An 11,165-nucleotide genomic window follows, 5' to 3' on the forward strand; every position below is an offset into this window, starting at 1 on the left:
GCCCAACTGCTTTGCCTATCTGGAGAGAGAAAGGAAAATCATTTTCCCTATGGAGGTCCCAGAATTTCTCCCTGAGGAGTCCTGTCCATTTCTGTTGTCTCCAATGTCCTATAGGAAATCCTTTGGGTTCATACCCTCTTTGTTGCACTGTGAACTGCTCACTTCAGGATTACATTGCAGAGAAACCCAGGGCTCAGAAGCTTGAAATACAAATGCTAGCAAATGATACAAAGGCAAGAAATTTCCTCAGTAAACAAGCAATATTTACATTAGTACTTTCAAGTGCATGCAGTAGCTGGGATGACAGTGGCTGCTGCCAGTTTGCCCTCTTGCTGGCAAAAGCACATGCTGCACTCTCTGTGACTCTCATGCACACGTGCAAGCACACACAGGCAGATGATGTGCTCAGGAGCCATCCACAGATGGTTTCCCCATCAGGGTTTGCTTTGCCATTTAGGCCTCCTGCTTCACATCCTTCTCTTGGTGCTTCAGTCCCTATTTTATGTAATTAACTTCTGTTCCTCCCCCCATTTTTACTTTTTTTCCCGTGAATGCTCTTTACTCTGATGCTCAGAGTCAACCATCTCCCCAAAGCACTGAGATATTTACCAGCATCCGGGAAAAATGTGGTTAGAGAATTGAGACACTTAAAGGAGACACGGCTGTTGTAAGTGTGCATTCACATTTTTGAATAGATATTCAGAGGGTGGGAAAGTAGATGAGGGAGAAGCTATGAAAGGGCTTATTACTAATTAACTGTATCTATTTCTCCCCCTTTTAAACTGCTTTTTGTTTATCATTTCAGCTGGTAGGGTAATACACTAAATTAAAGCTGCATAATATATTTATAATTAAGATTGAAAAAGCCAATTGCCTCTTACTAAACTACCAATTGATAATATTGTAAGGGATATTTATAGCTTTTTGGTATGTATGCCACAGATTTGCATCAAAACACACTTGCTTATCTCCAAACATTTCATTCAGTAGCCCTTTATTTACTATTGAAGGTAAGATTACTCTCCTCAAGCCATCCTTTCTGGAAGTGTCTCGCTTTCATCTTGTTTGTAAAGCTCAGCAAACACAGATGCTTCAGTCATTTCCTCTGCTATGAAATAGTAATAACAGTATATAATTACCATCATCACACCATGGAGAAAACCTTGCTGTAAAGAACACACTCTACATAGTTCAGCACTCATAGCATCTTACATTTTTACAACTCCTTCTTCCTGACTCATCTTGCATATCCTAGAGAGGAGATACCAAGCCATCTTACCCAGGGCATGAATTGGGAACTTTTGGGCTGAGCCCCAAACATAGGCCCTTAGTTTTCATTCCTTTCACAAGAAGGTAGAACAAGATCTGTATAAAGAGTTCTTTAAAAATTGCTGAACAGATAGTTTTTGTGGTTTTGTGTTTGGTGTGTCTTACTGGGAGGTTAATAACTCAAAACACGTGCCAAAAACCTGCCAAGTGTATGAGCACCTGCATGATTGAGAAGGGATATGGCATATAGCAAACAGTGTTGCAAGTTTATATGTTGAAGATTATATTATTCAAGGTTAGAGAGGTAAAATGGGCACTCTCAAAATGAGAACCTGAATTGTGCCTGTAGCTAGTGCAACAGGAGAGGGTCTTGGAGACTGGAGCACACCATCCTAGCAAAAAAAGCCTGAGAGAGCCCTTACAAAAATAAGCTCTTTGTCTCCCTGCCTGTTTCCTCAGAAGAAGAATGAGGGCTAGAAATGAGTGATCTATCCATTCTTCAGCCCTGCTAATAGCAAGGTCTGGGAAAGGGAGAAATAGAAAGAAAGCAAGTTTCCCTATGTCCTGCATGTGTGGGAAGAATGTCAGCAAACCCGTGTAAGTAAATATTCCCAAACGTGAAGCAGGTCTTTAACTTCTCCCAGCCACAATTGCTTCTCCAAGCCAACCCAATCATTAGTTTTGTCTATTCTTCAGACACATCCTTGCAGTTTAAGCTGGAAAAGAGTGTGAGAGATTGGAAAAAAGAGAGATGATGGTGCAAAGAGGAATTGACAGAGTGAAAGGGAGGGCCATGAAGACAAGCAAGAGCTTCACTGTCATTACAACAGTAGGGGTTGCAGTGTGAGAGCATAGAGTTGTCAAACAGCTTGCCAGGGGCCTAAGGCAGCACAGTCTTTCCCTGGATCCCTTCTCTTTGGAGCTAGATGCTGTCACCCTTCCCATGCTTTGGCTGAGCACAGGTTGAAACCAGGTGACAATTACACAAGTGATTTCTGCTTCTAATGCTGTCTATCATTAGTTTTATTATATGTGGGCAAGTGACTTGCCCCAGAACTGGCCAGATAATTACATGGTCATTATTAACCACATTACTGAAGGGTAAAAATGCAGTTATTTTTATCCATAAAGTCAGCTGCTTCAACTCTAAAACTAATTGCACCTTATTATGCAGCAGAAAGTAATTATTACAGATAGTGATTCTAGCTTCTACTCCCAAAGAAGCAGGCACTATTTCAAATGAAATCTTTCAAGATTTTAAATAAGGCTTGCAATCTGTAGTGGAAGAAAAAGAAAGAAAGGAAAGAAAGGAAAGAAAGGAGAGGAAGGAGAGGAAGGAGAGGAAGGAAGGAAGGAAGGAAGGAAGGAAGGAAGGAAGGAGGAGGAAGGAAGGAAGGAAGGAAGGAAGGAAGGAAGGAAGGAAGAAAGAAAGGAAGAAAGAAAGAAAGAAAGAAAGAAAGAAAGAAAGAAAGAAAGAAAGAAAGAAAGAAAGAAAGAAAGAAAGAAAGAAAGAAAGAAAGAAAAAAAAAAGAAAGAAAGAAAGAAAGAAAGAAAGAAAGAAGAAAGAAAGAAAAAAGAAAGAAAGAAAGAAAGAAAGAAAAGAAAAGAAAGAAAGAAAGAAAGAAAGAAAGAAGAAAAAGAAAGAGAAGAAGGAAGGAAGGAAGGAAGGAAGGAAGAAAGAAAGAAAGAAAGAAAGAAAGAAAGAAAGAAAGAAAGAAAGAAGAAAGAAAGAAGAAAGAAAGAAAGAAAGAAAGAAAGAAAGAAAGAAAGAAAGAAAGAAAGAAAGAAAGAAAGAAAGAAGAAGAAAGAAAGAAAGAAATTTTATCATGTTTTTATAACACGAACTGTCCCATCCTGGAGGGCTGATGCCTTTAGGTGTGACCCCTGTGAGGAGGCATCACAAAGTCTCTGGAGCCAGATGTAGGCAAAACATAAGAAAGAAAGTTATCATAATTATTATATCATAATTGCTGATGTTCCTTTTCACTCTTTTCATATCTTCCAGGTACCGTTGCGTGATTTACAATGGAAAGATTGCTCTGCGGCATCCTGGTGTTTGGAATGGCTGTCATAATCAACGCTTGCCCCAAGTATTGTGTCTGTCAGAACCTGTCTGAGTCACTGGGGACTTTGTGCCCCTCCAAGGGTCTCCTTTTTGTGCCACTGGACATAGATCGAAGGACTGTTGAACTCCGCCTTGGGGGCAACTTCATCATCAATATCAGCCAACAAGACTTTGCCAATATGTCTGGACTTGTTGACCTTACTTTGTCCAGAAACACCATTAGCTACATACAGCCCTACTCTTTCACCGACCTGGAGAGCCTTCGGTCTTTACATCTGGACGGCAACAGGTTGCCTGAGATTGAAGAGGATACTTTAAGAGGTTTAATTAACCTTCAGCATTTGATTTTAAACAACAACCAGCTCAGCAGCATTTCTGATGACGCCTTTGAGGATTTTTACTGACGTTGGAAGACTTAGATCTTTCCTACAATAACCTCCGAAGCATTCCCTGGGAATCTATAAGAAAGATGATAAACTTGCACCAGCTCAGTTTAGATCACAACCTGATAGATTATATAACAGAGGGGACATTTGCAGATCTTCAGAAATTGGCCAGATTGGATCTAACATCCAACAGGCTTCAGAAGCTCCCCCCCGACCCTATATTTGCAAGATCACAAGTAATGCCATTGGTTGTCACCCCGTTTTCGCCACCTCTGTCCCTCAGCTTTGGGGGAAATCCGCTGCACTGCAACTGTGAGCTACTGTGGTTAAGGCGGCTTGAAAGAGACGACGACATGGAAACCTGCGCTTCTCCTCCAAGTCTAAAGGGGAGGTACTTCTGGTACGTGCGGGAAGAGGAGTTCGTTTGCGAGCCCCATCTAATTACACAGCACACTCACAAGCTGCTGGTTCTGGAAGGGCAGACTGCCACGCTGAAGTGCAAAGCCATTGGGGACCCCGCGCCCATCATTCACTGGGTGGCCCCCGACGACCGCCTCATCAGGAACTCCTCCAGGACAGCTGTCTACGACAACGGCACCTTGGACATACACATCACCACCTCCAAGGACTACGGGACCTTCACGTGCATAGTGGCCAACGCTGCAGGGGAGTCCACTGCAACCATTGAACTCTCCATCGTTCAGCTTCCCCATCTCAGCAACGGCACAGGCAAAGCAGCTCCACCCAAATCCCGGCTCTCGGACATCACCAGCTCCACTAAGTCCAATCGTGGCGAAACAAAAGGCCCCCCAGAAAGGGCTGTGCTGGTGTCAGATGTGACCACTACCTCAGCTTTGGTCAAGTGGGACAGTCAGCAAGTCGGCCCCTCGGGTAAAAATGTACCAGCTGCAGTATAACTGCTTGGATGATGAAGTCCTGATCTACAGGTAAGTGCATTTTTGTTTGGTCCTGATGGGGGTGGAAATCAACACAAGAAGTCTTTTACTCTTTGACTTTTTACTGATTTGACTTTGAGCTGAGATGGCACTGTAACCAGTAGCATTAGCGGAACCTGATAAATTTGCATTTTTGCAGTTTGCCTGTTGGTCTGTTCATGACTTTTCTACCCAAGTCACTCGTTGCAAATATCTGTAGTACTCATTTTCCAACAGCTGTTTTCAGTAAAATTTCCAATTTGGGAAAAAATAGTACTGCAGTTGGTAGTGTCCTTAGTAGGCTTAACAAAGAAAGGAAAACTTAGACTAAAAGTCAGAAATTTCCCTTTCCACCTCCTGTAGGTGGGATTGAAACAGACTACTTAGAGAGGAAGCAACGTGGGAGGAAGTTTGTGCTGTCTACCCATAACACAGGCTCTAATTATTCTGTGATTCAAGATTTGGGGTTGCTAACAAGACATTTTTCACCTATATGAAGGAACTTGTTTCTTATTTCAATAACATCTATTTTATGCAACCATAATGGCTGACAACTTTGGAGCATTTAATTTTTTATACCATATTAAATTCAAGAAAAGGCAGATATAATTTCAAAAGCTCAACCCCTGAATGTTCTTTATGATCCTCCTGTTCTACAACTCCTCTGACTTTTAATGATGTAAAGCAGGAATCGCTCTCGCAGTGAAGCAGCAATTAATTTTTAGGGACTAAAAATATGTAGGAACAGTACAGAAGAACAGTTGTACTGTTTTTTCCTTGTGTATTGGAAGAATGACTGACATATTCATGCTAGTGATGAATTCCAAGAAACCACCTTGTTCTTCCTTTTTATTGCAAAGATTTCACTAAACTGAACTGCATCTTTGGTTGTATATGATCTACCAGCAGAGGTTGGAATCTCATGGAAAAGTAGAACCAAACATATAAACTCTTATAACTTTATCCTGAAGCAGTAAAGGAAAATTGGATCTGGTACAGATATAGTGGGATTTGGGGTTTGAAACTAATTTGAGAATAAACTGTGGCCAAAGTTTATATATAGTCAAAGCCATTGATTTTCATGGTAGGTTTGGTGTTATTACCTGATGGGTACTCTGTTCTGCTGCTGCCTGCAGGGAGAGCTGAGGCACTCATCAAGTCATGGTACTTGGGCTCCAGATCCCACAACAAGCCTTGTTATTTTCTTCTTTACCACAGGGTGGTTTTCTTTAGCATGAGGAAGTCAAAAGGAGAGGTAGTAAACATTCATGTGGCATTTCCTCTCACCCTTCTCCTGAAATGAAATCTAAGTTTAAAGTTTCTCCAGAACAAAATGTTTAGTTGGCATGGACAAAGTTTTGTGCCAACAATACCTTTATCTGAGTCAGCAGTAGAACAGAAAGAATAAAGTGATCAATTTAGCTATTCCAAATTCACTCATTGCCAAAAGCAAGAATATTGACCATCAAATCCAAAAAAACCATTTTTTAAAAGGATATTTATTCAAATACTGAATTAATCAGAGGAAATTCAGTTCTGTCCACCTCCATTCCTCAATTGTAAAAGTATCTTATAATAAATCAATCAGAAAATGAAAATTGAAAATTTATGAATGAAAAAATGAAATGAAAAATTATTTTGCTCTGGCTACTGTACAGTGGAACCAGTGTATTTGAGAATTGCAACTATGTGGAGTTAAGCAGAATAGAAAGGAGATAAATGAGATAAAGTTAAGTAATGCTATAGTATTAGGAATAGAATGAAAGAAAACATACCCGTGCCATCTTTTTCTCTCAAGGCAATGCTTTTGGCAAAAACTCAGCAGTAATTAAGATTGTAAGCAGAGTGTAAGGCTGGAAAACACTTTGAAAAATGTATAATTTATATGTTCATTGTAAAATTAATTTGGCCCAGTGAACAGGAATATCCCTGCAACCAGAAAGAGAAGTTTACAGGGATTGTCAGATATTGGAAGTGGTTGGATGTGCCAGTTTTCTAGGGAGGAGGATGGCCAGGGTAAAAAAAAAAACAAACCATGCAAAAGCACTGACATGCAGCCTAGGAGCTGGATGGGTGAGAATTGGGTGCCAGGGGCAGAAATGAGGAGAGATACCATCTTACCAGTCTGGTCTGGAAGGATAAGTTGCTCTCAAGATTTTAGGTAAACCCTAAATTTTTATCATGTCCCCACTTCCACCTCCCAGTGAGGTTTTCTTTGCTGCTTTATTTGGTTGAGGCTCAGTTTTTCAGAAGCTCAGTGAGGACAGTGCTATTTCAAAAAATCTCCCATCAGGCCTTTTTTGGGGATTCACTGATGATGCTCTTCATTCACAGCTCTTAAAAGTACTTCACCAAAGAAAACAATTTTTTTTCCTCTACATATTGCACCAGGGAAAAATGAAGTGTGGAAAGATGAAGTGATTGTCCAGCACCTGAGAGTTAATCAATGGTACTCCTAATGTCAAAACTAGTTCTCACAACTTCCAGTCAGGGAACCACTCAGTCCCTCAGAGTTAATTAACTAGAGCTGTTTTGCTTTAATTGGTCAGATGCATATCACTGCAATGAGTATGTAGAAAAACCTAAGGGAAAAGGATTTCCACAGTGCTCTGCTCTATAAAATGCTGTGTATGTGCTAAATGGGACATGATACTGCTCAGCTGCTAAAATGATGGGCACTTAATATACACTAAGACAGTCGGTATTCCAGGACTGAGACACATCAGCTGTGCTCAGCTTTTAGGAATCCTGCTTCACTAGCAAGAAATGTATGCACAAAAGAACAGAAAGCTGCTTCTCCCTCTGCTAAGAGTTTTTTCATGAGCATTGTGCACATTGTGAAAGAGTGGAAGCAGAAGTTCCCCCCTCCCCATTGATGTCAACATCTCTCCTGATCATCCCAGGACACCACTACCATTTCCCCTTCCATGCCAGCTGTGATTTTCCACTGGCAGAATGGTGGAAAAGGGGACTAAAGTAGGGTGCAATGGCTCAATAAAAATTCAAGTTTTGAGACATTCTGGCAAATGCTGTCTGCTGGGCCTCCTGTTTGCAAGCTGAAATGGTACCAGAATCTGAGGTTTGGCTCTGGATATATCAGTGTCATTATAATGAAGATTAGGAGGAGGAGCATGTGTGTCTGCTTTCCCATCTGACCTCCCCTTGTATTTACTCTCTGAGGACCTTTGCTCAAGCTCATAGTAGGCTTTTATCTCTTTCAATGCACTCAGACTCCATCTTTCTGATTCTGATATAATGAGTAGGTACTGGATCTGCACTCTGTGGATTTTAATGCAACAGTCTTTCCATTCTTCATCTTTTCTATAGTACCAACACCAGTGCTAGTAAATGTATATTGTACCCATTGCTTTTAGCTGAAACCAGAAGTTTGTTACAAATTGCAGAACTGAAAATCACTCCTTATTTAAAGGAAAAAACATGCAGAAAGAGTAACCAACATCCAATAGAGAAAGGGATGGAAGAAGACAAAGGTCTACAAAGAAATATGTGTCCTTGAACTCAGGATTAGAGGAGTGAACACTAGGAAATCTCCTTTGTCATAAAAATCTTGCCTACTCCTCTCAGTCTGGACTCCAAAGTATTTTAGATGTGTAAAAGCATCAGCATTAGGATCAGTGCAATTTATGCACTAGTAAGTTTAATTAATTTTGAATAAGGAATTGAAATGAAATATAAATATTTAGAAAATAATATCTTTGAGCCTCGTTTTCCCCATCTGTAACCTGGGTGACAGCACCACCTTTCTTCACAGGGTTAGACACATTTGAAAGTATCAGGAACCCACATAAATAAATGGGAGACTTGCTTTGGAGGCATTGTGTGGTCTGCAGAAAAGGGATGGTTATGAACGATTAAGATGGAGGATTACATAACTGCAACACTTGAATTCAAGTAAGGCATCTGGGGAGAGAGATTATGTTTTGTTCATGCATAGAGCACCCTACATGATGGGGCACCAAGTCTCAGTTCTGGCTGGCAGGCATTGGTGTAATATATACATTCACTACTTCTTCCAAAGGGAATAAATCTGCAAGTGTTTTGTAGAACTTCCCAGGTCACACTGAGCCTTCTGGCTGTGTTTTAAATTATAGCAAAGATGCAGCCATTTAAAAATGTGCATCTGAAGTGCAACACTGCCATTAGATTTATGAGAGATTTAGGTCTGTTTTATTTTGTGGTATTTCATATTAAAAGTGATGAAAACAGCTGTACAAATTAAGAATTACTGTAGCGATAGTCTCCCTAACTTATAAATTCAGCTCTGGGAGGAAAAAAAGTATTTTATATGTTTCTGAAAGCTTATTTTTTAAATATATGTTTTATGTAGCAGGCACTCTAAGCATTAAAATATGAATAAATGCCTCCACATCTCCAGTTTATTTAAACAATGGTGCTGTGGATTTGATTACTTAAACAATATAACAATGATTTATGTTTGCACAGCTCCTTTTACTGCAAGTGCTTTACAGGGTGCCTGAACAGAGATCCCCACTATCCTGTCACCTCTCAGTTAAATATTGGCTGCAGTTTAGCAATTAGATGATTGTTCAGTTCCTTTTCATGAGCAAAAAATAGCTTCAGCATTTGCACTCATGGATACTTTAACCTAGGGAGGAAGTAATTAACTGAGCTTGAACTTCCCACAGCATGGTGGTATAAATATATCCATGCACTCTTCTAGTCACGTGCATGTCCATAAGAAAGTGCTTCATGACTGAGGTGCTGCAAACCTCAGGAATATCAAATTCACCTAAGGATGCTCTCTCAAACAGCAGTGCCACACTGAGCACCGGAGAGGTTGCCATTGTCTAATGCTTCTTGCAAGGAAAGCCTATTGTGTGGAGACTTCCAGGTAAAGACTGAAAATGGGAAGCCTGTCTGTTGCTGGTAGGGCAAATTGTGCCAGCAGCCTGATGCTGTAGCTAAGTGTGTTTATGTCATTTTCTCTCTGAGGGAAGTTAGAAATACAGAGTACTGGTTAGCTTTGGAAAAGACAGAGGATTCATCTATTCTGAAAGACCCAAACATCTGTCCTTGCTTGTGATTTGGTCACTGGGTTCAGACAAATAAAGACCTGCAGGTGAATGCCCTGCCACATTTCTACCCAATTTTCAGTTCCACCTGTCTCCAACCTCACTAGGCACTGACCTGCTTCCATGGCTCATTCCTGGAGCAAAATTCCCAACTCAGCCTCAGCATATGAGCTGAGCTGTCCCAGTTGCATTGTGTGCAGGATAGAAACCTTGGTTTGGCCAAAGCATTTGCATATTTCAACATTAAATAAAACAATAATTGGGAGGGAGAACAGCACATGAAGCGTGTATGTAATCTTTCATATTTGACACATATAGAGCACCACTTTATAAAAATAAATACATGAAGTCACAGTCCAAGGGGAAGTAAAATTTATATAATCAGAGCAGAGGGAAGTTTGGCTTGGACATTTGGTATTTCAGATCATTTGAGAGTGGTTTGCAGCAGGAGTGTGTATTGGCTTCTGGAGTAACCTCAGCAAGTGCAAGCTTGCTGCAAGGCATCAGTCATGATGAAGAAGATGCTTTACAGACACCTGTATTCTGGGACTGTGGGGTTTTATGTGTGTCTGCTGAAAACATTTTCATCTAGTCTTTGATTTTTATTTTTATTTTCTTTCTTTTGCTGGGGGAAGTACAGGGACAGGTTTTTTGGGGAGGGTTGTTTATTGCTCAGTTTTTTGTTTGTGCTTGGTTTTTTTCCCTACCACCCTCCCTTGCAGTATAAGAAATCTTTAAAGAGTAAAAAAGAAAATTTAGTGAAAATGATAAAAATTACTTATATTACCAAAAAATGAAGTGGAAAATAGAAATATGAAATATGAAATATATATATTAAAAATTAATATATTAAAAAAAGTAGATGTACATCTCAGTATTGTCTTTAAACTTTTCCTAGATTGTTGTGAAAAACTATCATCCACTTGGTGCTTGTACAGAAACTGATGAGAAATCCATTGGCCAGAGCAAGTCCAGATCAGGATGAGCAGAGCCTGACCATGTGGAGGCTGCCCAGACCATTTTCTTGTTTGATCACTGTCACAGACAGGCAAAATATGAATGTCCCTTATCCCTAGGGGAGATGTGCCCCTGCTATGAGCATGTGAGATGTGAGGGCTCATGAGAAAGTGCTTGCCCTGCTGCTGACTGTGCTGCAGTGCCCCAGCAGAGCAGGGCAGGGTGGGACAGCATCTGCTGGAGGCATTCCCTTTTCCTTCAAAGTTTAACTCCTGCCAAATAACATTTACTGAGGCCTGTGGAGAAGTTGTATGTGGCAGTTTTACCCCTAAGCTCAGCCTCCGGAGCTGAGTATGATGGCAAGTTGCCTGATTCTCATCTCACCCCACCTCTAGGGGTGCTGCACAAGGTGGAAAGGAAATCAGAATCACTTTAGACAACACTCTCAGGCATATTATGTGGTTCTTAGGGCAGTCCTGAGCATGGCCAGGACTTGGAC

The 11,165-nt window shown here is 40.6% G+C and overlaps 1 protein-coding gene across 1 annotated transcript; it reads left to right on the forward strand.

Annotated features, from left to right (window-relative positions):
• Window positions 1-3,294: 3,294 nt before the first annotated feature.
• On the forward strand, window positions 3,295-4,671 carry LOC130266455 (leucine-rich repeat and fibronectin type-III domain-containing protein 2-like). The gene is given in 3 exon segments (XM_056515723.1): window positions 3,295-3,730; window positions 3,733-4,586; window positions 4,588-4,671. Coding segments are annotated over 3 exon segments (1,374 nt in total).
• The last annotated feature ends 6,494 nt before the right edge of the window (window positions 4,672-11,165 follow it).

This window comes from Oenanthe melanoleuca, unplaced genomic scaffold, assembly GCF_029582105.1.
Source record: "Oenanthe melanoleuca isolate GR-GAL-2019-014 unplaced genomic scaffold, OMel1.0 S048, whole genome shotgun sequence".
Lineage (NCBI taxonomy): Eukaryota > Metazoa > Chordata > Aves > Passeriformes > Muscicapidae > Oenanthe > Oenanthe melanoleuca.